Source organism: Artemia franciscana, chromosome 5, assembly GCF_032884065.1.
Source record: "Artemia franciscana chromosome 5, ASM3288406v1, whole genome shotgun sequence".
Classification (NCBI taxonomy): Eukaryota; Metazoa; Arthropoda; class Branchiopoda; order Anostraca; family Artemiidae; genus Artemia; species Artemia franciscana.
In genome coordinates, this window is record NC_088867.1 from 56,160,901 (window position 1) to 56,187,724 (window position 26,824).

At 35.9% G+C, this 26,824-nt stretch overlaps 2 protein-coding genes across 3 annotated transcripts in view; one reads left to right on the forward strand and one right to left on the reverse strand.

Annotated features, from left to right (window-relative positions):
- The window catches only part of LOC136027618 (esterase FE4-like), a 191,316-nt gene that overhangs the window by 97,775 nt on the left and 66,717 nt on the right, over positions 1–26,824 (reverse strand). The gene's annotated exons all lie outside the window — the stretch shown is intronic.
- The window catches only part of LOC136027616 (proline dehydrogenase 1, mitochondrial-like), a gene marked incomplete at its 3' end in the record, with an annotated part of 64,871 nt that overhangs the window by 35,354 nt on the left and 2,693 nt on the right, over positions 1–26,824 (forward strand). The window contains 2 exon segments of the mRNA XM_065705033.1: positions 15,269–15,321; positions 18,625–18,827. Of these exon segments, the coding sequence (XP_065561105.1) occupies positions 15,269–15,321; positions 18,625–18,827 (256 nt within the window).

Below are 26,824 nucleotides of genomic sequence, written 5' to 3' on the forward strand. Positions count from 1 at the left end.
ACACCAAATTATGTCCAATTTCTCTGATATAAAACTTATCTCGAAACAATAGACAATCTTTTTTATTTTTGAAATTACCCAAGGACGTTGGGTCTCATGTCATCCCTGGAGGCATATTTATTAGGCCTTTCAACTATTTTGAGGCAAAAATGGCTATCACAAAGTTTTGATCGGATGTCTTGAGGATTTACAGGGCTAGCAAAAAACGGTACTGGAGGGGTGTTTGTTGCTCTCTAGTCAAATTGCCCTAGGGATGTTGGGTTTCGTGTCATCCCTGGAGGCATATTTATTAGACCTTTCGACTATTTGCGGCAAAAAGAGTTATCACAAATTTTGGATCGGATGTTTTGGGAATTTGCTGAACTAGCAAAAAACGGCACTGGAGGGGTGTTTGTTGCCCTCTAGTCAAATTGCCCCAGGTTATGTTGGGTGTCGTGTCATCCCTGGAGGCTTCTTTATTAGGCCTTTCGACTATTTTGCGGCAAAAATGGTTATCACAAATTTTGGATCGGATGTCTTGGGAATTTACGGGACTAGCAAAAACGGCACTGAAGGGGTGTTTGTTGCCCTCTAGTCACTTCAAACTGTTGAAAAGGGTACTAGAACTGTAAGTTTCCTATTGAAAGAGCCTCCTCCCGAGTTTCCAAAAGCACTTCTTCCTTAGTAAGTGATTAAATAAAAAAACAAGCTTTTTTAACTGCAAGTAAGGAGCGACATTAAAACTTAAAACGAACAGAAATTATTCCGTATATGAAATTTGTTGTCCCCTCCTCAACGCCTGGCTCTTTACGCTAAAGTTTGACTCTTTCTCACAACTCTACTTTTTAAAACAAAAAAACACTTTAGCGTAAAGAGCGAGGCGTTGAGGAGGGGACAACTCCTTTCAAATACGGAATAATTTCTGCTCGTTTAAAGTTTTAATGTCGCTCCTTACTTGCAGTAAAAAAAGCTTCTTTTTTTCAGAACGTTTTTGAATTAATGTATGTTTTGATTTTGGCTCACCGCACATGAATAATTAAAATGAAATTTGCATAATAATTTTTTTTTCGGCTAAATGGCTTTCTCATAGTTTTGATCGGACGATTTTGATAAAAAAAGAGGGGCAGGGGAGGAGGCCTAATTGCCCTTTAATTTTTGGTTACATAAAAAGGCAACTGGAACTTTTTTTTTTTTTTTTACGAACGTTTTAATTAGTAATAAATTTCCGTAACTTACGAATTAACTTACTTAACGAACTTCTATATTTGTATATTTTTATTACGTATATGAGGGGACTCCCCCCCCCCTCGTCAATAACTCGCTCTTTAAACTAAAGCTTGAATTTTGTCCCAATTCTTTAGAATGACCCCTGAATCCCAAAGGCCGTAGAATAAATAGTTGAAATTACTAAAAATACTTTAGCGTAAAGAGCAAGGTATTGTGGAGGAGATGAACCCCCTTTTTACGTATCAATTTCCGTTCTTTTTAGGTTTTAATGCTGCTCCTTACTTCCAGCTGAATTTTTTTATTATTTTTTTATTTTCTCATTGTTTTGTTTTTTTTAAATAATACTAGAAAATCCTGCAGCCCCTTCATAGAAATTCTCTTCCCTCATGATAAATTCCTCCATGGAAAGATCCTCCCACGAAACCCCCTCCCCCGAAACACCTCCTTCCTCAACACGAAAAAGTCTCCCTGAAAACGTCTGTACCCTTCCCAACAACCCTTACTATATGTAAACAATGGTCATGGTTTGTAACCTGCAGCCTCTCCGCCGGGGACTGCGGGGGATTAAGTCGTCCCGAAATACATAATTTCTAAGTTTTTTGAATATGTTGAGCAAAATGGCTATCTCAGAATTTTGATCCAGTGACTTTGGGAAAAGAATAGCCCTCCAATTTTTTGGTCACTTAAAAAGGGCACTAGAACTTTTAATTTCCGTTAGAATGAGCCCTCTCACGACATTGTAGGACCACTGGTTTGATACGATCACCCCAGGGGAAAAAAACAACAAATAAACACGCATCTGTGATCTGTCTTCTGGCAAAAAATACAAAATTTCACAGTTTGGTAGATATGAGCTTGAAACTTCTACAGTAGGGTTCTCTGATGCGCTGAATTTGATGGTGTGATTTTCGTTACGATTCAATGACTTTTAGGGGGTGTTTCCCAAAACAAGGTATTTTCTAAAATAAGGCAAATATTCTCAGGCTTGATATTTCTGATGGGTGAGACTAAACTTGATGAAACTTATATATTTAAAATCAGCATAAAAATACAATTCTTTTGATGTAACTATTGGTATTAAAATTCCGTTTTTTAGAGTTTCGGTTACTATTGAGCCGGGTCGCTCCTTACTACAGTTTACTAAAGAACCAAAATAAATAAATAATCCTTACTAAAGAACCAAATAAATAATACGTGGAAGGCGTATGGCTGTTTACTAGAACAACGCTAGAGCTTTACTTTAGAAAAAGTACACGTATTATAATACGTGTACATTTATATAGCTCAACATATTTTTTTTTTAGAATTTACCCTCCCCCCTTCTGTCTTCACTGAAATTTAGCTGTTTTCATCTACAACGTGGTATTCTCTTTATCCGTCTTTCGTATACAAATTGGAGGTATTCCAATTCCCCGCCCCTTGAGATTGGTCTTAAAATCTTCTGGAAATGCTTGAAATCGGCAGCCTAAAATGTTTTTCCAGATTATAATCCTACTCTCTATCTCCTAAGGATCTTAATATTCTTAATAATTCTTAATATTACTTAATGTTCTTACTATTGGAAAATAACTTTTTTTTTTCTTTTTTTTTACGGTCACGTAAAGGGAGTTGGCCTAGATGTTCTGTAGCTGACGCTACGGAACATTATAATGCAAGATAAGGCTCTTTCATTTTTCGTCAGAAATATTGCTTAGTGTTTCCTAAGAATTTATCTTCTATACTCAGGTCACGATCGAAGTCCAGAGTTTTCCTTGGCCGAATGTATTTGAAGTCTTTGCCAAGTTATTGAACAAGAATGTCTTTTGCTGTCATATGATCCTCATTCTTGGTTTCTTTTTTTTTTCTTTTTTACATCGTTGAAGTACCAAGGACAGTGAAAATGAATTCTGATTGAATGAACTAGTTAAGCGAAAACTTGTACAACCTTAATATTTCTTCAGCAATTCGGAAAAATCGGGAGAGGGATCAATTGAATGGAAAAGATCTCCATATGCAAATTTTGGTATTAACGGTTGCCAAAATTCAAGAAAAAGAAATGCTTGTGAAAATCGGCAAAGAATGAGCTAAAACCACAAGGATTCAGAAAGCTTAAAAAGTGTAGGTTTTCTATGAAGTTACTTTGGTTTTAGGAATCAACATATTGTTAATACTTAAATTATTATAGACAAAAAGTGTTGTCAATTGACTAATTAGTTTAGCTTGTTTAATTTTACAATTCAGTCTGGCAACACTGACGAAAATACAATACTGTCCTAAAAACTTCATGCTTTGAAACAGCTAAAAGAAATATCATAAAAAATTGCGTTTTTCAGGTATGAATAGACCCAAGGTGGGTCCATGGGGCAATTTTTTACGTTGTTGGTACTTTTGTGTTAAAATAAACTTTAGGCTATATAAAAATTGAGACTTTTCGTCTTTGTAGTTCGATCAATATTTTATCGATGATTTTTTTTAGTGATTTATTTTCTCTTCTTCATTTACATTATATTTCATTGAAGATGGGCATTAGTCATATAGCGTACAAAGTCGCTTAGGTTCTATGTCATGTTTTCTTCAATTTCTTCAGAAATTCCTCATTATCTTCGACCCATTGTTTCTTTAGTCCACAAATAGTCCTTTTTCAGTTCAATTTATCTGAATTGTTCTAAAAAAATTTATTTTGTTGCTTTTTTAATGGCTTTCTTTTTACTCAGAAAGTAATGAATTATAATTATGTTCCTTCTTATTGTATGAGCTATTATCTAGTCCCAACAGATCACAATTTTGTGAAGCCAAAATGTATGTCCTGTTGCCCTAAACTGGCAACATTGCTGGATCAATTGACCTAGTTTGTTTTCCCGTATTTAGGCTCCAGTATTTCCAGTATTTAGTATTAAGATTTTTACTTTTTCTTTTTTCAAATTCTACATATAAATTATATTAAAATATAACACAAAATAGATCAAAATGAAATAAAAAAAAAATCCCACGAAATAACTTTGTAACGCCAATCCTACCCCTCTTTTGTCTGAGGGGGGTCAGTAACAAAAAGAAATAGTTAATGATTGGAACGAGAAGTGATCAGAAATTCAGCAAAATTTAGGAGATTAAAGACCCCCTCCTCCTGCGTACGACCCTATTTGTTTCTGTAGCTGAATTGAAGCAAAAAAATTTAAACGGTGTAAAAAATTTTTAATGATGCTAGAACCCATCATTTCTGTTATCCATATGTGGTTCGTTTCCACCAGTGCTAATCTGGTGCATAGCTCTTTTTTTAACCGTTATTTAATGGCTTTTTTTATTTGCGCAAGTGAACTCTTACGATTTATTTGTGTGATTTTATTATTATTTAAAATTAAAATCATTTTAAGAAATTGTCTTGAGGGATTAACCTACTAAGTAGGCGAGGGACCTTTAGAATGTCAATTTACAAAAAAAAAATTAGTACTAACACCCCGAAAAATGTTTAATTGTTTTTTTATGGCTGTGAATTTAAAAATTTGAAATTTTCTTCTTTTTTGCTAATTACTAGAAAGTTCTAATAATAGTATTGGCTTCAGTTTTTCAAAAGGTGTTTTGTCACCGATACCGTATCCAAGAGGGCTACGTAGTTTGAGCCGCTCCCCCCATTTTTTCCGACTCGTAAAAACGTAACAACAATGCATATAGACAAATTTTTGGTTTGCTTTAAAGTTTTTTTTACCCCCCACTCCCGAACAAAATCTTAGATACGTTCCCGTATGTTACCACTTAACTACCCTGAACTAACATTCCCAGATCAATTTGCCTAGTTCATTTTCCAATATTCTGGTTCTCACGAAGCTTAGTTTTTCTCTTCTATCGGCGATGATTTGCCACGTGGGTTGGTCTCCAAGAAGAAAATAACAAGGTCTCTTTGGAACTCTTTGGAGAGGAGTATTATCTGTTTCATCCGTTAAAAACGTAAGTGCAAAGACTAGGGGTGATTCGTCGTTACGCTGACGTCGCTAAGCTTGAAAAAGTAGTATGTAGGTTGAAATGACAAAGGAATTCATGCCTAGTGAAAAAAAATTGCCATCTGACATTGACTCAGGAATGGTAACTACTATTTCGGTTCGACTTAAAAGTAAAAGTTTATTGCGAAAACAAATGCATGGTAATTTCGAAAAAAAAAGCCTGAAACCCCTCGAAAATGGTGCCAGATCAAAATGAAAAGTGTACTATTGGAATCAGCATTGTCGAAAACTTCTTATGGGGAAATTACAGTCCCCCTCCTTGAACAATAAGGAAAATCCCTTTTTTGCATGGGTAGCACTGATCTGTCTCCAGTTTTTATGGCACTTGGTATTAATCAAGCGACATATAGCGATCGCAAATTCTGTCGGTCTGTCTGTCCCGGTTTTGCTAGTTTAGGCACTTCCAGATAAGCTAGGACGATGAAATTTGGTAGGTGTATCGGAACCAGACCAGATTAAATTAGAAATAGTCGTTTCACCGATTCGACCATCTGGGGGGGGGGTGTGGGGGGACGGTTAATTCGGAAAAATTAGAAAAAAGGAGGTATTTTTAACTTACGAACGGGTGATCGGATCTTAATGAAATTTGATATTTATAAGGATATTGTCTCAGAGCTTTTATTTTAAATCCCGACCGGATCCGATGACATTGGGGGAGTTGGAGGGGGAAACCTAAAATCTTGGAAAACGCTTAGAGTGGACGGGTCGGGATGAAACTTGGTGGGGAAATAAGTAAAAGTCATAGATACGTGATTGACATAACCGGAACGGATGTTCTATCTTTGGGGGAGTTGGGGAGAGGGTTAATTGTGAAAAAATAGAAAAAATGAGGTATTTCTAACTTACGAAGGAGTGATCGGATCTTAATGAAATTTCATATTTAAAAGGACCTCGTAACTCAGATCTCTAATTTTAAATCGCAATCGGATCCAGTGTCATTGGGAGGAGCTGGGGCGGGGGGAACCGGAAATCTTGGAAAAGGTTTATAGTGGAGAGATCATGATGAAACTTGGTGGGAAGAATAAGCACAAGTCCAAGATACGTGGCTGACATAACCGGACTGGATCCGCTCTCTTTGGGGGATTGGGGGGGGGGGGTAATTCGGAAAAATTTGAAAAAATGAGGTATTTCTAACTTACGAACAGGTGATCAGATCTTAATGAAATTTGATTTTTAGAAGGATCTTGTGCTTCAGAACTCTTATTTTAAATCCCAACAAGATCCGGTGACATTAGGTGACATTCTAACTTACGAACAGGTGATCAGATCTTAATGGAATTTGATTTTTAGAAGGATCTTGTGCTTCAGAGCTCTTTTTTTAAATCCCAATAAGATCCGGTGACATTAGGGCGAGTTGGAGGGGGAAACCGGAAATCTTGGAAAACGTGAAAATTGAGGTATCTTTATCTTACGAATGGGTGATCTGATCTTAATGAAACTTGATATATAGAAAGATTTTATGTCTCAGATGCTCCATTTCCAATTCGAATCGGATCCGGGGACATAGTGAGTTGGAGGGGGGAAACAGAAATCTTGGAAACCGGAAATCTTGGAAAACGCTTAGAGTGGAGAGATCGGGATGAAACTTGATTGGAAGAATAAGCACAAGATCTAGATACGTGATTGACATAATTGAGGTATTTTTAAATTAAGAACGGGTGACCGGATCTTAATGAAATTTGATATTTAGAAGGAACTCATGTCTCAGAGCTCTTATTTTAAATCCCGATCAGATCTGGTGACATTGGGGGGAGTTGTCGGGGGAAACCGGAAATCTTGGAAAACGCTTAGAGTGGAGAGATCGGGATGAAACTTGGTGGGTAGAATAAACAAATGTCGTAGATACGTAATTGACGTAACCAGACTGGATCCGCTCTCTTTGGGGGAGTTAGGGGGGTCCAGTGCTTTGGCGAGTTTTGTGCTTCTGGACGTGCTAGGACGATGAAAATTGGTAGGCGTGTCAGGGACCCGCACACACTGACTTGATAAAGTCGTTTTCCCCGATTTGACTATCTGGGGGGCTGAAGGGAGAGGAAAAATTTGAAAAAATGAGGTATTTTTTACTTACGAGTCGGTGATCGGATCTTAATGAATTTTGATATTTAGAAGGACCTCGTGTCTCAGAGCTCTTATTTTAAATCCCGACCGGCATTAAGCCTCTGATTTTCCTTTTAAATCAATCTATTGATTCTTAGAATTTTGCTAGAGCTCAATCCATATGAGCTCTTGGCACTTCCGGCCTCGTCACAAGTGCCATATGAGCTCTTAGCTCTTGTTTTCGCCAATTCTGCAATTCCCATCTGCAAGTACCATATGGCATAAAAATGGCACCTTTTGGGCCATTTCTCAAGGGATTGGGCTAGCAGGCTGCCAGAACATCTTAGACAGACTTCTAATAGCTCATATAAAAAAATGTTGCTCATATTTGCGTCCTTCATATAAATTCCGCAAGGTACAAATGGCACTAGAAACGGGACTTTTGGTGCCAAGTCTCAAGTGGAAAAGCTGGGGCTAGTGGGCTACCAGCAATTTTTAGAGTGACGTGTAATGGCTCATTTGAAAGCTATTGCTCATATCTATGTGATGTTTATCAATTCTACCGTCCCTAAGTGTAAGGTAACACTAAAAACAACACTTTTGGTGTCATTTCTTAAGTAGAAAAGTTTGGAAGCATAAAGCAATATTATTGTAATAATTATGGTCCAAAATCTTTAACTGGAGGTTTCCAAGAACACCTCCTGTATGTTCGTCCTTGAGGCTCCTTTAATAAGCTACATAATCAAACAGTTCGTGGTAACGAACTGTAGTAAGGAGCGATCCGGCTCAATAGTAATCAAAACTCTAAAAAATTGAATTTTGATATCAGTAGCTACATCAAAAGAATCGCATTTTAATGCTGATTTTAAATATATAAGTCATCAAGTTTAGTCTTACCCATCAAAAGTTACGAGCCTGAGAAAATTTGCCTTATTTAGGAAAATAGGGGGAAACACCCCCTAAAAGTCGTAGGATCTTAACGAAAATGGCACCATCAGATTCAGCGTCTCAGAGAACCCTACTGTAGAAGTTTCAAGCTCCTATCTACAAAAATGTGGAATTTTGTATTTTTTGCCAGAAGACAAATCACGGGTGCGTGTTTATTTGTTTGTTTGTTTGTTTTTTTTGTTTTTTTTCCCCAGGGGTCATCGTATCGACCAAGTGGTCCTAGAATGTCGCAAGAGGGCTCATTCTAACGGAAATGAAAAATTCTAGTGCCCTTTTTAAGTGACCAAAAAAATTGTAGGGCATCTAGGCCCCCTCCCACGCTTATTTTTTCCTAAAGTCAACGGATCAAAATTTTGATATAGCCATTTTGTTCAGCATAGTCGAAAACCATAAAAACTATGTCTTTGGGATGACTTACTCCCCCACAGTCCCTGGGGGAGGGGCTACAAGTTACAAAATTTGACCAGTGCTTACATATAGTAATGGTTTTTGGGAAGTGTGTAGGCGTTTTCAGTAGGATTTTTTGGTTGGGGGGAGGGGTTTTGTATTTTTTGTGAATTTTGTAACTTTGATCTACAGAAGGTAGATCACGGACGCGTGTTTATTTGTTTTTTTTTTTGTTTTTTTCTTCTTTTTCCCAGGGGTGATCGTATCGACCCAGTTGTCCTAGAATGTTGCGAGAGGGCTCATTCTAACGGAAATGAAAAGTTCTAGTGCCCTTTTTAAGTGGCCAAAAAAATTGGAGGGCACCTAGGCCGCCTCCCACGCTAATTATTTTCCCAAAGTCAACGGATCAAAATTCTGAGATAGCCATTTTATTCAGCGTAGTCGAAAAACCTTATAACTATGTCTTTGGGGACGACTTACTCCTCCATAGTCCCCGTGGGAGGGGTTACAAGTTACAAACTTTGACCAGTGCATGCATATAGTAATGGTTATTGGGAAGTGTACAGGTGTTTTCAGGAGGATTTTTTGGTTGGGGGGAGGGGTTGAAAAGAGGGGGATATACTGGGGGAATTATCCATCGAGGAATTTTTCATGGGGGAAGAAAATTTCCATGAAGGGAGCGCAGGATTTACTAGCATTATTTAAAAAAAAACAACGAAAAAATAAATATGAAAAAGTTTTTTTCAGCTGGAAGTAAGGAGCAGCATTAAAACTTAAAACGAACAGAAATTATTACCCATATGAGGGGCTCACCTCCTCCTAATACCTCGCTCTTTACGCTAAAGTATTTTTAGTAATGTCAACTATTTATTCTACGGCTTTTGTGATTCAGGGGTCATTCTTAATGAATTGGGCCAAAATTTAAGATTTAGTGTAAAGAGAGAGGTACTGACGAGGGGGCAAACCCTCTCATATGTGTAATAAAAACATGAGAATAAAAAATTCTTTACGTAAGCTAGTTTATAAGTTACGTATATCTTTTACTAATAAAAAGATTCGTAAAAAATTAAAAGTTCTAGTTGCCTTTTTTATTAACCAAAAAATTGGTGGGCAACTAGGCTTCCTCCCCCGCTCTTTTTTTTCTCAAAATCATTCGATCAAAATTATGAGAAAGCCATTTAGCAAAAAAAAAAAAATATACAAATTTCGTTTTAATTATTTCTCTGCGGAGAGCCAAAATCAAAACATGCATGGATTCAAAAACGTTCAGAAATTAAATAAAAAAAAACAAGTTTTTTTCAACTGAAAGTAAGGAGCGACATTAAAACTTAAAACGAACAGAAATTACTTCGTATATGAAAGGGGCTGCTTCCTCATCAACGCCCCGCTCTTTACGGTAAAGTTTTTTACTGTTTTAAAAAGAAGAGTTGAGAGAAAGAGTCAAACTTTAGCGTAAAGAGCGGGGTGTTGATGAGGAAGCAGCCCCTTTCATATACTAAGTAATTTCTGTTCGTTTTAAGTTTTAATGTCGCTCCTTACTTTCAGTTGAAAAAACTTGTTTTTTTTATTTAATTTATTCTAAAGAAAACTGACTTCTTTCAGTGGATGTTTGAATTGTGCTGGCTTTTCTTAGTTTTGGCATTTTGGAGAAACTTAATTTAAGCTAGGGGGATGGGAAAACTGGGGTCTGGGAAAAAACTGAGGTGTGGGAGGGAAAGTTGCCCTCTCTGCCTCATAGCAAATTGGGCCCCTGACCCCAAACTATTGTAACTAAGGGGCTGAAGAAGTATAGGCTTGTGGTTCTGGAACCACTCAATGTCGTATATTAATAGAAGGATAACTTATTGTTATACTTACTTATTCAAATTATTTACTTAACTGTTCCATCGTAATATTCTTTCCATACATAAGATTTTGCATCCAAAGAGGAAGAAAGGCAAATAAAAATAGTTCCGCAGGAGAAGTCAGGTAATTCTTCCTAAAATTTTAGAAATGAAAACAAAAGTATTTTATAATATAATTTATTCTACCTACACAAGAAATGATCTTTTTTGAAATTTTGCCTTATTTCTAAGTAATGAGTGGCTTTTTCAAACAGTTAGTGATAACGAACTGTAGTAAGCAACAATAGTAAACGAAACTCTAAAAAATAAAATTTGATACTAATTGTTACATCAAAATAATCATATTTTTATGCTGATTTTAAATATATAAGTTTTTTTTCAAGTTTAGTCTTACCCATCAAAAGTTAGGAGCCTGAGAACATTTGCCTTATTTAGAAAATATGGAGAAACACCCCCTAAAAGTAATAGAATCTTAATCTTAACGAATCTTAAATCTCACCATCAGATTCAGAGCATCAGAGAACCCTACTGTAGCTCCTATCAAGCTTCTATATACAAAAATGTGGAATTTTGTATTTTTTGCCAGAAGACAGATCAGGGATGCGTGTTTATTTGTTTTCTTGTTTTTTTTTCCAGGGGTGATCGTATCGACTCAGTGGTTCTAGAATGTTGCGAGAGGGCTCATTCTAGCTGAAATTAAAAGCTATAGTGCCCTTTTTAAGTGACCAAAAAATTGGAGGGCACCTAGGCCCCATCCCATGCTAATTTTTTTTCCAAAGTCACCGGATCAAAAATTTGAGATAGCCATTTTATTAAGCATAGTCGAAAAGCCCAATAGTTATGTCTTTCGGATCGACTTAATCCCCAACAGTCCCCGGAGGAGGGGCTGTAAGTTACAAACTTTGACCATTGTTTACATATAGTAATGGTTATTGGGAAGTGTATAGACGTTTTCAGGGAGACTTTTTCGTGTTGAGGGGGGATGGGTTACGTGGGAGGATCTTTCCATGAAGGAATTTATCATGAGGGAATAGAATTTCCATGAAGGGGGCGCAGGATTTTCTAGCATTATTTAAAAAAATAAACAATGACAAAATAATTTAAAAAAAAGTTTTTCAACTGGAACTAAGGAGCAACATTAAAACATAAAACGAATGGAAATTATTAAGTATATAAGGGGGTCTGTCTCCTCCAAAATACCTCCCTCTTTACGCTAAAGTATTTTTAGCAATTTCAACTATTTATTCTACGGCCTTCGTGATTCATGGGTCATTTTTAAAGAATTGGGACAAAATTCAAGCTTTAGTTTGAAGAGTGAGGTATTGACGAGGGGGTGAATCCCCTCATATATGTAATAAAAATGTACAAATATAGAAGTTCGTTATGTAAGTTAATTCGTAAGTTACGTATATTTATTACTAATAAAAAAGTTCGTAAAAAAATAAAAGTTCTTGTTTATAGCAACTCCTTCCGAACGTTTGAGGTTGCCCACTTTCCAAAATCGTACACCATTTTTTGCAGCATGGACTTCTAGGCATTATTTGAAAAACGATCAGAAATTAAATGATTTTTTTCAACTGATAATAAGGAGCGACTTTAAAATTTAAAATGAACAGAAATTATTCCGTATATGAGGGTGCCCCCCCCCCTCCCAAAAACAATCAAAAAGATCACTGCAGTGCTGCTTCTTTTAATTAAATTTGAATTTAAAATGGCAAAGATTAGTTTTAAAAAGAAAATTTTTTGAGGGAAGTAAAGAGTGAAGTTTCATCAAGTTTAATATTACCCATCAAAAGTTACAAGCCTCAGAAAATTTGCCCTATTTTAGAAAATAGGGGGAAACGTCCCCTAAAAGTCATAGAATCTTAACGAAAATCACACCATCAGATTCAGTGTATCAGAGAACCCTATTGTACAAGTTACAAGCTCCTATCTACAAAATGCATGTTTATTTTTTGTTTATTTTTTTTTTATTATTATATTTTTTTTTCAGGGGTGATCCTATCGACCCAGTGGTCCTAGAATTTTGCAAGAGGGCTCATTCGAACGGAAATGAAAAGTTCCAGTGGCCTTTTTAAGTGACCAAAAAAATTGGAGGGCACTTAGGCCCCCTCCCATGCTCATTTTTTTCCAAAAGTCGTCGAATCAGAATTCTGAGATAGCCTTTATATTCGGCATAGTCGAAAAACCTTATAACTACTCCCCCACAGTCTCCGTGGGAGGGCTGCAAGTTACAAACTTTGACCAGTGTTTGCATATAGTAATGGTTATTGGGAAGTGTACAGACGTTTTCAAGGGGATTTTTTGGTTGGGAGGAGGGGTTGAGAAGAGGGGGTTATGTGGGGTAAACTTTCCATGGAGGAATTTGTTATGGGGGAAGAAGATTTCCATGAAGGGGGCGTAGCATTTTCTAGCATTATTTAAAAAAAGAAAAAATAAATATGAAAAAGTTTTTTCAACTGAAAGTAAGGAGTAGCATTAAAATTTAAAACGAACAGAAAATATTAAGCATATAAGGGGTTCACCTCCTCCTAATACCTCACTCTACGCTAAAGTATTTTTAGTAATTTCAACTATTTATTCTACGGCCTTTTTGATTCAGGGGACAAAATTTAAGCTGTAGTGTAAAGAGCGAGGTATTGACGAGTGGGCGAACCCTCTCATATACGTAATAAAAACATACGAATATAGAAGTTTGTCACGTAAGCTAATTCGTAAGTTACGTATATCTTTTATTAATGAAAACGTTCGTAAAAAACTAAAAGTTCTAATTGCCTTTTTAAGTACCCCAAAAATTGGAGGGGAACTGGGCCTCCTCCCCCCTCCTTTTTTCTCATAATCATTCGATCAAAACTATGGGAAAGCCATTTAGCCAAATAAATAAATATGCAAATTTCGCTTTAATTTTTCATCTGCGGAGAACCGAAATCAAAACAAGGATTAACTAAAAAACGTTATGAAATTAAATAAAAAAAAAGTTTTTTTTTAACTGAAAGTAAAGGAGCGACATTAAAACTTAAAACGAACAGAAATTACCCCGTATATGAAAGGGGCTGTTCCCTCTTCAACGCCCTGCTCTTTACGCTAAAGTTTTTACTGCTTTAAAAGGTAGAGTTGAGAGAAAGAGTATTTTATAGCTATTTGTTACTCCGTATATGAAAGGGGCTTTTCCTCCTCAACGCCCCGCTCTTTACGCTAAAGTTTGACTCTTTCTCTTAACTCTACTTTTTAAAACAGTAAAAAACAGCTTTTTGTTGTCAGGGCGTTTTTTAATTTTGTGTTTTATCTCTTATCTTACGAATGAGAGAGACACAATTCCTAGAACTTGTGAAATCAGTTTGTTACTGAGATCTGCGTAAATAATGACTACGAACTTTTTTTTTATTGAGATTTGAGTAAATAGAGACTATACGAACTATTTATCTAGGTTAATAAATTTGGGTAAATTTTTTTTTCTTTTTTGTCACGGATTTGTCCTCTGTTTACGAATTTTATTGCTTCAGTCTTCTTTTAAATATTTGATAGTGCGTAGTAGTCAAGTCTACATTAGAATTTGCTCACTAATTCAGTGTTGTGTCAGAATGATATAAACCAGGCACGGACGTACCCAAGGGTTTCCTTAGTCCCCCTCCCACGGAAAATTCAAAAAATTTGGATTTTCTGAGCACTTTTTAATCAAATTTTAAATACGGTTCTTTTCTCTCAGGGACCCCCCCGCCAAAAAAAAATCCTGGGAACATAGCTGAAACCAGCAAGGGGGGAAATATGAATTCCTACATTGTAAACGTAATCGCAGACGGGGCCACATTCTACACATACTCATATTACAATTGAACAACAAAACATGAATGAATGATAATATATAAATTTGTTTGCGTCTCAAAAATTGTTCTCTCTACAATATATTGCCCTTTTCCTAGTAGTTTTTCGCCCATAAAGACCTCGCCTTCCTCGGCTAGGCTCAACAAATATCCCCAGTTCTTCCACAGATAGATTCGAAGAAGTTTTATCTTGTATTGTTAAAATGTTGAATAGGTGAATATTTTTCTTCTTGTTCATATTTAATCTGTTTATGATTAATTGTAGGGTTTTAAGTTGTTTTTTTTTTAATTTTTGAATTTGTCTTCTTTACCCGACGTAAGAAGCGGTTTTGGGTTTATGTATTTTATGTGTTTTATTGAGAACAAAAAACTTGAAAAGAACGGAGCTTAAACGGAAAAACAAAACAAAGAAAACGATGAACATTTACGCCAACAGAACAACAAATTTGAGGAAAGATCGATATATTTCATCTTTTTTTTGGAAACCAGCTTCTAACTAGGAAGGTTGTCTAGTTTTAGTCAGATTACTCTTGTCAACAGTGTAAGAATAAAAATACAAGTCTCGTAGCATGGTACTCTCTGGTACCCATGTTGACGTTAGCCCCAGATTTGTAGTAAATATCTGCAGAAAAGTGGTTTTGAAAACTAGTTCGGATTGACTCTCATAAATTGGCAACATTCATTCTTACACATGGCAAACATATTTTGAAAAGTGATAATTTAAAAGAGAATTCACTTTTGACAGAAAAAAAAGAATGGCAAGATAAAAAAAAGAATGGGAATAAAAAAAAAAATATTATTTTCAGACGAGGTGTGCTTGTCATAATTTGAAGAAACTGTTTCCCCAGACATATACATAGAATTTAGTTTTTTTTTTTTTTTCATCTTAAACATATCTTGGAGAAACATTAGAAATCGTAGAACACATTTTAGGTTAAATGAGAGGGGGTAATTTCCCCGAAAGTCTACCTTTCTTGTGCATGTATCTCATTTTGTTATACAAAGTTGTGGAGTATCCTGTACTTTCTTTTATCTTCTAATTTCCTTTCAGGTCCTGTACCTCATCTGCTGATTCAGAAAATAATGCTGTAGGAAAAGAAACAGGTGAGTAATACTAAAACTATGCTAAACTACTTATCTGATAAACAATTGGGCCAAGGTCCCCAAACTAAGTTCACTTTTTTTGGAAGTACTTCGCTAGGTAGAAGATGCCCAGCTTCTCTCCGATGGTATAGTAAAACAAAGTAAAACATTTTTATAAAGGGTTTAAGTAAGCGTCTTAGAATTTTTTTTTAAGTCGTTTTAAAAATTTCAGTGTTGCCTTCTTAGGATGAGCGATTGATGAAAAAACTAAACTAATACTAAAATACTAAAGCATTAAAATTAAAACTAACCTATTTGTACAGAACAAAATAATTATTTCTGGTTCACAAATAGTTTATGGCTCATTCACTAAATTTGTCTGAGAGAGTTCATTAACAGGGTTCACCAACGTTTTAAGTTGTAAATGCTTTAGTATTTCTGCTGATGACGATTGCTGTACGTGTGATCGAAATAACCAGACTTTTGTATCTGTTTTCACTGTCTAATAAATGGACTTATCCCCATTTGAAAGTTAATTTGTTCGTCTTAGAAACCCTAAAATTAGAAAATCTTAAAAAAGAAACCCTAGAAAACCATAACATTGAATATAAAAGTCAATGTAGGATTATAGTAATTGTTCGCTAATCTTAGTATACTAGTATATAGCTTTGTCTCGGGAAGGATTATAGTGAATCAAAATAACTGACATATTTTAAATCTGATTTACAAAATTTGTCAACTGAATATTATGAATTAGGCAGACGAAAAATACAGCTCGTTAGCCATAAGTGGTCCCCAAGGTACTCAGATGCCATCTATAAGCTGTTTGACTTCTGTCATTCTTTGTAAAAAAAATCTTAACAACTATCCTAACATGAACTAGCTAAAAAAAAATGTTTCTTGTGAACGGCATACATCAGATACATCTACGGCTTGTTGGCCGTAGATAACCCAAGGACGTTCAGCTGCCGCTGAAGCTGTTCAAGTTGTGTCTTTTGTCATACAAAAAAGTGTAAAGCCAATACAAGTATCAATACGTAAATAGCTATCTCAATTTGTTCGCGTTTTAAAAATCTCGCCCTCCTCACTCTGCCTCAACAAACCTCCCAATTTGACATCTGTGATTTCTCACAAAAAACTCTCTAGCTACTGTTCCATTATGAACTTGCTAAGCAGAGTTGTCAGTGGGTGGCTTAGATCACATATGCCTATGGCTTGCTGACAATAAATAACCTTAAAGTGCTGGATCGAGTTGATCGAGAGCACGAATATACTTTGTCCGGTTTACGTAGCACCAAATCGATGTGCACCCATTCGGTACGAGAGCAGGTAAGAAAGAAGCCAGTGCAGCTATGGTGGGGTCAAAGGGATCACCCTTAAAAATATATCAAGAAAAAAAGAAAAAAATTATGTTTTTTAAGGCCAAACGGAAATACTGAACAAACAAAGTGAATATGTTGAAAGGACAACTGCCTCTCTTCTTCAGCGCCGACATAAAAAAAAAAAATATTTAAGGAACATGCCAAAAAAGAAAGAAAAAAAAATGTGACAAATGCGACGAAAAAAAAAATAAATGCGGAGAGTCAATGTGAAATAAAAAACAATGAAAACCAAAATTAAAGATGAATAAAATTCAATTGGTTTTTCGTTAGTTTTCATTGGGATTTCTTTTCACATTGACTGTCCGCATTTATTTTTGGCTTTTTCTTCGTCTTTTTTTGTCATTTTCATAAAAAAACACTTTTTTTTTCGCGCTGAAGAAGAGAGGCGTTCGTCCTTTCAAAATATTCACTTTGTTTGTTCAGTATTTCCGTTTGGTCTTAAAAAAACACTTTTTTGTTCTTTTTTTCTTTATATTATGTTGGCTAATGTGGCTTATGAAATCATCTTCCCTTAAAAACACCGTGGACAGAAAAAATCATAACACTTTCACACACTTTTCCTGCTTAGCTTTACTGGATTTTTCCAGGTACCCATTTGGAACTGGGTCGACTTAGGCTAAACTTACGGAGTAAGAGTACTGAGCCTCTCTCCAAACTAAATAATAGGCGACACCAAAACTCAAACCCCACCCGGAAGGACATGGGATTACCAGTCTCGAACGCTAATCACTCATCTGGAACGGGGGGGGGGGCGACATAACCATAAATAAATTTAAAGCCAACACAACTATCCCAACGTGAACCAACCGTGATTTTTTTTAAAGAACTAGCTCTCACCTCGCATTTCAGCTAAGGCGAAATTTTCTCGCTTGTGATTTAAATGGAGTACCAGATTCTAAACTTAAGAAGAAGGCGAGGAAAAAACAAGTCATGACGGATGCCATGTAAACAAAAAAAAACATTTTTTGTCCTCTGAGACCCCTCTCAGATCTATTCATACCCGAAGATCGCAAATTTGCCCAAGATTTTTCTATAGGGTGTAAGTATGTTTATGCCTTAAAGCTGCGATTTTCTTAGAATTTTTGTATGGTTGCTTCAGAACAGTGTTGCAACGTTGAATCATGAAAATACATCAACAATATTAATTTATAAATTTAACAATATTTTATTTGTAAAATTGAACATTAACTACATGCTGATCCACAAAGATAAATAGAAAGCTAGTTCTTATCGACTTTTTTTTCCTGATTTAAGTAGAACGAGAGATTTGTTGGGAGATAAATAGAAAGCCAGCTCTTCTTATCTTTTTTTTTCTGATTTAAGGAGACCAAGAGGTTTGTTGGGACATAAGGGGCTATTAGGGGCCCAGCAACGGGTTAAAAAAATGTTTTTTATTCTAATTTACTCAACGCTTATATCCTTAAATCTTTAGGCCAAGAGGCTCCCAATGGTAAAAAATATGAAGTTTTTAGGGCAGTACTAGAGTGGGTGTCATCACATTGAGTCATGATAATATTCAAGCAAAACTGACGGTGGTTTTTGACCCAACATTAATAACCTGTTGATTCGTAGTGAGAAATATACCTTCAAAGGACAAATACACCTTCTTGATCTGTTTATGTTTTATAGTTTATGTAATTTATATGTTTTATAGTAATGTTTTATAGCTTCTTTCACTTTTTTTTCATATAGTATCCACTATTGCCAAAAACTGCACAACTACATATAAAGTTCTTTTGAATTAAAGACGTATTTACCGATTTTTTTTGGTAATTCTTTAAGATATATGGGTTGTATGGGTTTTAGTCCTTTGCAATAGCAATACCTGAAACCCTGTGATAAGAACCAATGTTGAAATATTTGGAACATGATCAGCAGTCTTTGGACTCCGTACCCTTTAACAACTTAATCCCATGCCCGTTTTAATCTGTTTCTTTTGTAGAACTTGCTCGCTACCAAGCCCACGAAGAATTCGGTGATAGGCGATATAAAGCAACTGCCCGAACGTACTTCTACGAAAACGAAGCCAAATGCGACAAGAATATGGAAATTTTTTTGCGTTGTATTGAAGCTGTTTCAGGCGCAACTCATGGTACGGGTTTTGCAGCTATCAAGATGACAGCTTTAGGAAGGCCCCAGCTATTGGTATTTATTCCTCTTCTTTTCTAAATAACCCTTCAGTTGAGGAAATGATGAAAGCAAAAACAAATTATTAAAACTAGAAAAAAAATTTATAAAAACAAACTATTAAAAGATTATAAAAAAAATTGTATTTTCTACGGAGAGAATTCTCCGTGGGGAAAAAGTCTCCGGGGTAATTTCCAGGGAGAATGTTACTAGGGGGGCAAGGAGGAGAGAAGGGGATTTTCTTATACGATTTGAAAAATGGTAGGAAATTAAATAAATAAATAAAAAATAAAAACAAGTTTATTTAACTGAAAGTAAGGAGCGCCATCAAAACTTAAAACAAACAAATAATTCCCGTATATGTAGATGGCTGTCCCTTCGAGACACACATACGAGTTTAAAAGTATTTTTATACTGACAACTGTCGAAACTTTTTTCAATTTTTTTCGCTCTCCTATAAATTTGGGAAAATAGCCAATGACATTTTGCATTGCAACAGGCGAGATTATAAAACCTAAATAAAAAAGGTGAACATACCTTTGCTGATGCAGTACAAATTCTCGGAGACTGAAACCAGCTCGAGGCCCTCCTCGTCAGAATCATCACTTGATTCATCATCTTCATGGATAGCTTCTGTCTCTATGGCTGGGCATGATGAGGGCTCTGACTCGGAGGGATATAACTTTGCAGCCTGGATTAAAAAATTGAGATGGCTCTCTTTAGGCATGTACGTTTCAAGGAAGAGGAATCTAGCAATGTACTCCTTTCATTACGGGCTCCTCGTCCCTGACCTCTTGTGGCTTTTTTTTTCAAAGAGTGCCATAGCTTCTCAACACACTGAATATGGATTATTGAATTTTCAAGGTTAATAAAGCTTTCCGAATGATTGATGTGGTGGTGAGTATATCCGAGATCTGACAGACAAGACTAGACTCCCCATCTTACACTTCTTAATGTTGAATCTGGCTTTATATATCTCTGTATGAGAGGCATCAGAGTTGCTCTGTTTTTTTCTCAGAGTCTCACCGCCTACCAGGAGAGTGACCATAATTTTTTTGCCCTCTCAATTTTTTCAAGTACCTATTTGGCTGATATGCCTCTCTGGGTTATATTTCCGACGAACCAAAACACTTATCTATTTTGACAACAACGCCCTCACTTCCTATGAGTTGTTGGTGTCAAACTCAATGCTCTAGTACCTCACTACAAAACGATTTCCAGTCCACACTTGCTTTGGACCCTGTCTGTAGCTCTTGTATGGCAAAACGATGCTTCCACTTAAAGAATGATAAATAAACAACATTAATTTGTTTGCTGGTATCTGAATGCCTTGCAGGAAGCTTCCCTTTCTGTCACTGATCGAGAAGTTGCACTGTTTTCTAAGTTTCTTGAGACCTGAGCCCAGAAAAAAAATACGAATATAAATAAATGAAAAAGGTATTAAAAACAAACTATTTAATTTTTAAATTATTTTATTTTAAAAAATATCCGCTACAAATCCCTTTTTGAGCCTTTAAAAGGATTGTAAAAGTAACAACTTATTTGACTTTTTTTATCGTATTGTCTAATTGATTTTTAAAAGTAAATATTTTAAAAACCTACCATTTAATGCTAAGACAATATTTGATCTCTAGATGTAGTTTATATTCTACACATTTAAAGCATGTAGTTTATATTCTACACCTTTGAGGCACAAATTGAAAAAACAACAATGAATACAAACTAAAAAAAAGTAATAAATATTAACTAACTAGCTGTTGGGGTGGAGCTTCGCGACACCCCAACACCTAGTTGGTGGTGGCGCTTCGCACCCCCCCCCCCCCCAAGCCCCCCCGCGCGCGTAAGTCGTTACGCGCCATATTAGTTACGCGTCATTGTAGTTGTGTCCCTGTGTCCCACCTGTGAATATATATATATATATATATATATATATATATATATATATATATATATATATATATATATATATATATATATATATATATATATATATATATATATATATATATATATATATATATATATATATATATGTTTTCAACTACGTAAAACTTGCGAATATACAACATTCTTCGCTGTCCCATTGTCTGTGCATATAAATAGATTGTCAGGTTTACCGACTCTTGAACATGCAACATATAATTGTCCATGGGAAAAACAATCCGTATTCAGATCTATACCTCATGATTCTAATGATTGCCCTTTACCTTTGTTGATGGTGATTGCAAATCGAACATTCCGTGTCCCCGTCGTCATTTATATATCCCCCTGTGCCCCCGGCGTCCCCGTTGTAGTTGTGTCCTTATGTCCCGGTCGTCATTTATATTCCCTGTGTCCCGGTCGTCATTTGTGTCCCAGTGTCCCAGTCTGTAATTTCTCTTTGAGTGTCCCGGTCGTCATTTATATTCCCTGTGTCCCGGTCGTCATTTGTCCCCGGTGTCCCGGTCTGTGTATACATTCGTTTTTGAATTGGTATATGATGAAATAAATTTTTAGTTTTTTTCCTTTTTTTCTTTTTAGTTTTTTTTTGTAGTTTTATCTTTTTTAGTTTTTTTTTCTTTTTATTTATTTTATTTTCTTCTCCTTTATTTTTCAGTTTTTTTCCTTTTTTTCTTTTTTTTCTTTTTTAGTTTTTAGTTTTTTTAGTTTTTATGGCACTTGGTATTAACCAAGTGACATATAGCAATCGCAAATTCTGTCGGTCTTTCGGTCCCGGTTTTGCTACTTTAGGCACTTCCAGGTAAGTTGGGACGATGAAATTTGGCAGGCGTATCAGGGACCGGACCAGATTAAATTAAAAATAGTCGTTTTTCCGATTTGACCATCTGGGGGGGGGAGTGGGGGGCCCGTTAATTCGGAAAGGATAGAAAAATTGAAGTATTTTTAACTTACGAACTGTTGATCAGATCTTAATGAAATTTGATGTTTGGAAGGATATCGTGTCTCAGAGCTGTTATTTTAAATTCCGACCGGATCTGGTGACATCGGGGGGGGGGGGGATATGGGAGGGGAAAACCTAAAATCTTGGAAAACACTTAGAATGAAGGAATCGTGATGAAACTTGGTGGGAAAAATAAGCACAAGTCCTAGATACATGATTGACATAACCGGAATGGATCCACTCTCTTTGGGGTAGTTGGAGGGGGGGGGGGTTTAATTTTGAAAAATTAGAAAAAATGAGGTATTTTTAACTTACGAACGGGTGATTGGATCTCAATGAAATTTAATATTTAGAAGGATATCGTGTCTCGGAGCTCTTATTTTAAATCCCGACCGGATCTGGTGACATTGGGGGGGGGGGGGAGTTGGGAGGGGGAAACCTAAAACTTGGAAAACACTTAGAGTGGAGGGATCGGGATGAAACTTGGTGGGAAAAATAAGCACAAGTCCTAGATACATGATTGACATAACCGGAACGGATCCGCTCTCTTTGGGGTAGTTGGGGGGGGGGGGCTTAATTCTGAAAAATTAGAAAAAAACGAGGTATTTTTAACTTACGAACGGGTGATCGGATCTCAATGAAATTTGATAGTTAGAAAGATATTGTGTCTCAGAGCTCTTATGTTAAATCCCAACCGGATCTGGTGACATTGGGGGGGGGAGTTGGGAAGGGGGAACCTAAAACTTGGAAAACACTTAGAGTGGAGGGATCGGGATGAAACTTTGTGGGAAAAATAAGCACAAGTCCTAGATACATGATTGACATAACCGGAACGGATCTGCTCTCTTTGGGGTAGTTGGGGGGGGGGGTTAATTCTGAAAAATTAGAAAAATGAGGTATTTTTAACTTACGAACGGGTGATCGGATCTTAATAAAATTTGATATTTAGAAGGATATCGTGTTTCAAAGCTCTTATTTTAAATCCCGACCGGATCTGGTGACATTGGGGGGAGTTTGGGGTGGGGGAACCTAAAATCATGGAAAACGCTTAGATTGGAGGGATTGGGATGAAACTTGGTGGGACAAATAAGCAGAATTCTTAGATACGTGATTTACATAATTGGAAGGGATCCGCTCTATTGGGGGGGGGGGGTTTCTGAAAAATTAGAAAAAAATGACGTATTTTTAACTTACGAAGGAGTGATCGGATTTTCATAAAACTTCATATTTGGAAGTACCTTGTAACTCAGATCTCTTATTTGAAATGTCAACCGGATCCAGCGTAATTGGGGAGGGGGGGACTGGAAATCTTAGAAAACACTTAAAGCGGTGAGATCAGGATGAAACTGGATGGGAAGAATAAAAACCTGTCTAAGATGCGTGACTGACATAAACAGACCGGATCTGCTCTCTTTGGTGGAGTTGGGGGGGGGGGTAGGGTAATTTTGAAAATTGAGGTTTTTGTAACTTACGAAAGGGTGACCAGATCTTAATGGAATTTGATATTTAGAAGGATCTTGTGCTTTAAAGCTCTAATTTTAAATTCCGACCAGATCATGTGACATTGGGGGGAGTTGGAGGGGGAAACCGGAATTCTTGGAAAACGTGAAAATAGGGGTATTTTTATCTTACGAAAAGGTGATCTGATCTTAATGAAATTCGATATTTAGAAGGATATCGTGTCTCAAAGCTCTTATTTTAAATACCGACCGGATCTGGTGACATTGGGGGGATTTGGGGTGGAGGAACCTAAAATCATGGAAAACGCTTAGATTGGAGGGATCGTGATGAAACTTGGTGGGAAAAATAAGCAGAAGTCTTAGATACGTGATTTACATAATTGGAATGGATCTGCCCTATTAGGGGGGGGGGGGGGGGGGTAATTCTGAAAAATTAGAAAAAATGACGTAATTTTAACTTACGAAGAAGTAATCGGATCTTCATGAAACTTCATATTTAGAAGGACCTTGTAACTCAGATCTCTTATTTTAAATCTCAACCGGATCCAGCGTAATTGGGGGGCAGTTGGGGGGACTGGAAATCTTAGAAAATACTTAAAGCGGTGAGATCAGGATGAAACTGGATGGGAAGAATAAAAACCTGTCTAAGATACGTGACTGACATAACCGGATCTTCTCTCTTTGGTGGAGTTGGGGGGGGGGTAATTTTGAAAATTGAGGTATTTATAACTTACGAAAGGGTGACCAGAGTTTAATGAAACTTCATATTTAGAAGGCTCTTGTGCTTTAAAGCTCTAATTTTAAATTCCGACCAGAATCTGTGACATTGGGGGAAGTTTGTAGGGGAAAACCGGAATTCTTGGAAAACGTGAAAATTGGGGTATTTTTATCTTACGAATAGGTGATCGGATCTCAATGAAATTTGATATTTAGAAGGAATTCATGTCTCAGAGCTCTTATTTCAAATCCCGACCAGATCTTTTGACATTGGGGGGAGTTGGAGGGGGAAACCTTAGAAAACACTTGGAGTGGAGGAATCGGGATGAAGCTTGGTGGATAGAATAAGCAAATGTCCTTGATACGTGATTGACAGAACCGTACTGGATTTGCTCTCTTTGGGGGAGTGGTTCAGTGATTTGGCGAGTTTGGTGCGTCTGGACGTGCTAGGACGATGAAAATTGGTAGGCGTGTCAGGGAGCTGCACAATTTGACTTGATAAAGTCGTTTTCCCAGATTCGACCATCTGGGGAGCTAAAGGGAGAGGAAAAATTAGAAAAAATTAGGTATTTATAACTTACGAGTGGGTGATCGGATCTTAATGAATTTTGATATTTAGAAGGACATCGTGACTCGGAGCTCTTATTTTAAATCCTGACCGGCATTAAGCCTCTTATTTTCTTTTTTAAATCAATCTATTGATTCATAGAATTTTGTTAGAGCTCATACCATATGATCTCTTGGCTCTTAGCTCTTCTTGCCTCGTCACAAGTGCCATATGAGCTCTTAGCTCTTGTTTACCTTTTTTTTTAGTTTTTTTTAGTTTTTTTAGTTTTTTATTAGTTTTTAGTTTTTACCTTTTTTTAGTTTTTTTAGTTTTTTTAGTTTTTTAGTTTTTTTTTCTTTTTTAGTTTTTTACCTTTTTTTTAGTTTTTTTTGTAGTTTTTTATTTTTTTTAGTTTTTTTCTTTTTAGTTTTTTTTTGTAGTTTTACCTTTTTTAGTTTTTTTTTCTTGTTTTGTATTAATGCTAAAGCCAAGGCTCGAACCTGGAACCTCTTGAACCTAGAACCTGGAACATAACGCCTTACCAACTCAGCTACATCGGCTTGAATACATTCGTTTTTGAATTGGTATATGATGAAATAATTCAGACGTCATATGCGGACAAACACGACGTCAGTCGACAGACAGACAGACAAGTTATTTTTATATATATAGATGTAAACTAAAAGAAAAAACATACCTGACAAAAATAACAATAGTTATAAACGGAAAAAATTACAGTATATACAAACTGAATAAAGTAATAAACATAAAATAATAAGAACTAGAATAAAATTATATCTAAAAATTCAATGCTGGTATCATCTTTCTCAAAAAATAAAATATAAATTTTTGAATTGTCTTTAGATTTTCAAAAAGTTACCATCTTTTTCAAAAAATTTAAAAGCTGTGTCAACGCGCATGCAGGTACAGCGTTCACAAATTGACATGACTGATTAAAATGAAATTGACAAACAGTACTAAGATATGGAATTTGACAAAAACTACGCTGATATTTTACTACACCTTTTCCTGCTTTTTTCCCTGTAGAAGAAAAGTAATTTGGAAATTTTTTCACTAAGCTTTTAAAAAGTGATCTACAGTCAAAATTTTGGCCTTAAACCTGTGGATTCATCCCATTCATACTCTGACTATACTTTATAATTAACTATAGTTAGTTAAGTGTAATGTATAATTATAACTATAAAAGTAATTTTTACATTGGTGTATAGACATCATGCCATTTTCTACAGATGCCAGAAAATGTTTGACATTTAAGGATTATATTTATAAAATGAAATATATGTGGAATCTGTTTACTAGTGCCTTTCGAGTGTATTTCTTTTGAATCATTGAATTATAAACAAATGGTATGTTTTAAACCACTTTTTAAACCCATTTCTTGTGATGATCTCAATTTATGTGGTGACAAAAATAATGTCCCTTTTTTTGGCCCCTTTAAGGGCTCAAAATGGAATTTGTCCCTGGAGTAGTTATTATATTTAAAAAGGGCATAAAAAAGGTATCAGCTGTTGTATTCACTTCTTTCTAGTTAAGTTATATGAGAAAAGAAAAATTTACAGTGTAAACTCAAAACGAAGCTTAAACTACCAAAAAATGAGCTGGGTCACCCCTCCCCCCCCCCGTGTGTCCTTTAAGGACCACAACATAATTTGCACTTTACTGAAAACAATTTCTATTTTGACCTATTTGTTTTTATTTTTCATAATATAAACAAGTCACCATAATAACCAAAAAAAAATAAAACAAAACAAATGAATGTGGATGGGCAGTTTAATACATATACTGACATTAATTTCTTGGGGCCTCAAAAATTTTGGATTTATTAAAGTTGTCAAAGAGAAACCGTTCAAAAATATATTTCGTTTTCAGTAAAGTGCAAATTATGTTCCGGTCAAACAGTTCGTGGTAACGAACTGTAGTAAGGAGCGACCCGGCTCAATATTAACCAAAACTCTAAAAAATGGAATTTTGGTACCAATAGCTACATAAAAAAATTGCATTTTAATGCTGATTTTAAATATATAAGTTTCATCAAGTTTAGTCTTACCCATCAAAAGTTACGCGCCTGAGAAAATTTGCGTTATTTTAGAAAATAGGGGGAAACACCCCCTAAAAGTCTTAGAACCTTAACGAAAATCACACCATCAGATTCAGCGTATCAGAGAACCCTACTGTAGAAGTTTCAAGCTCTTATCTACAAAAATGTGGAATTTTATATTTTTTGCCAGAAGGCAGATCACGGATGCATATTTATTTGTGTTTTTTTTTTTTTTTTTCAGGGGTGATCGTATCGACCCAGTAACCATCTGGGGGGGAGTGGGGGCAGGTTAATTCGGATAAAATAGAAAAAATGAAGTGTTTTTAACTTATGAGCGGGTGATGGGATCTT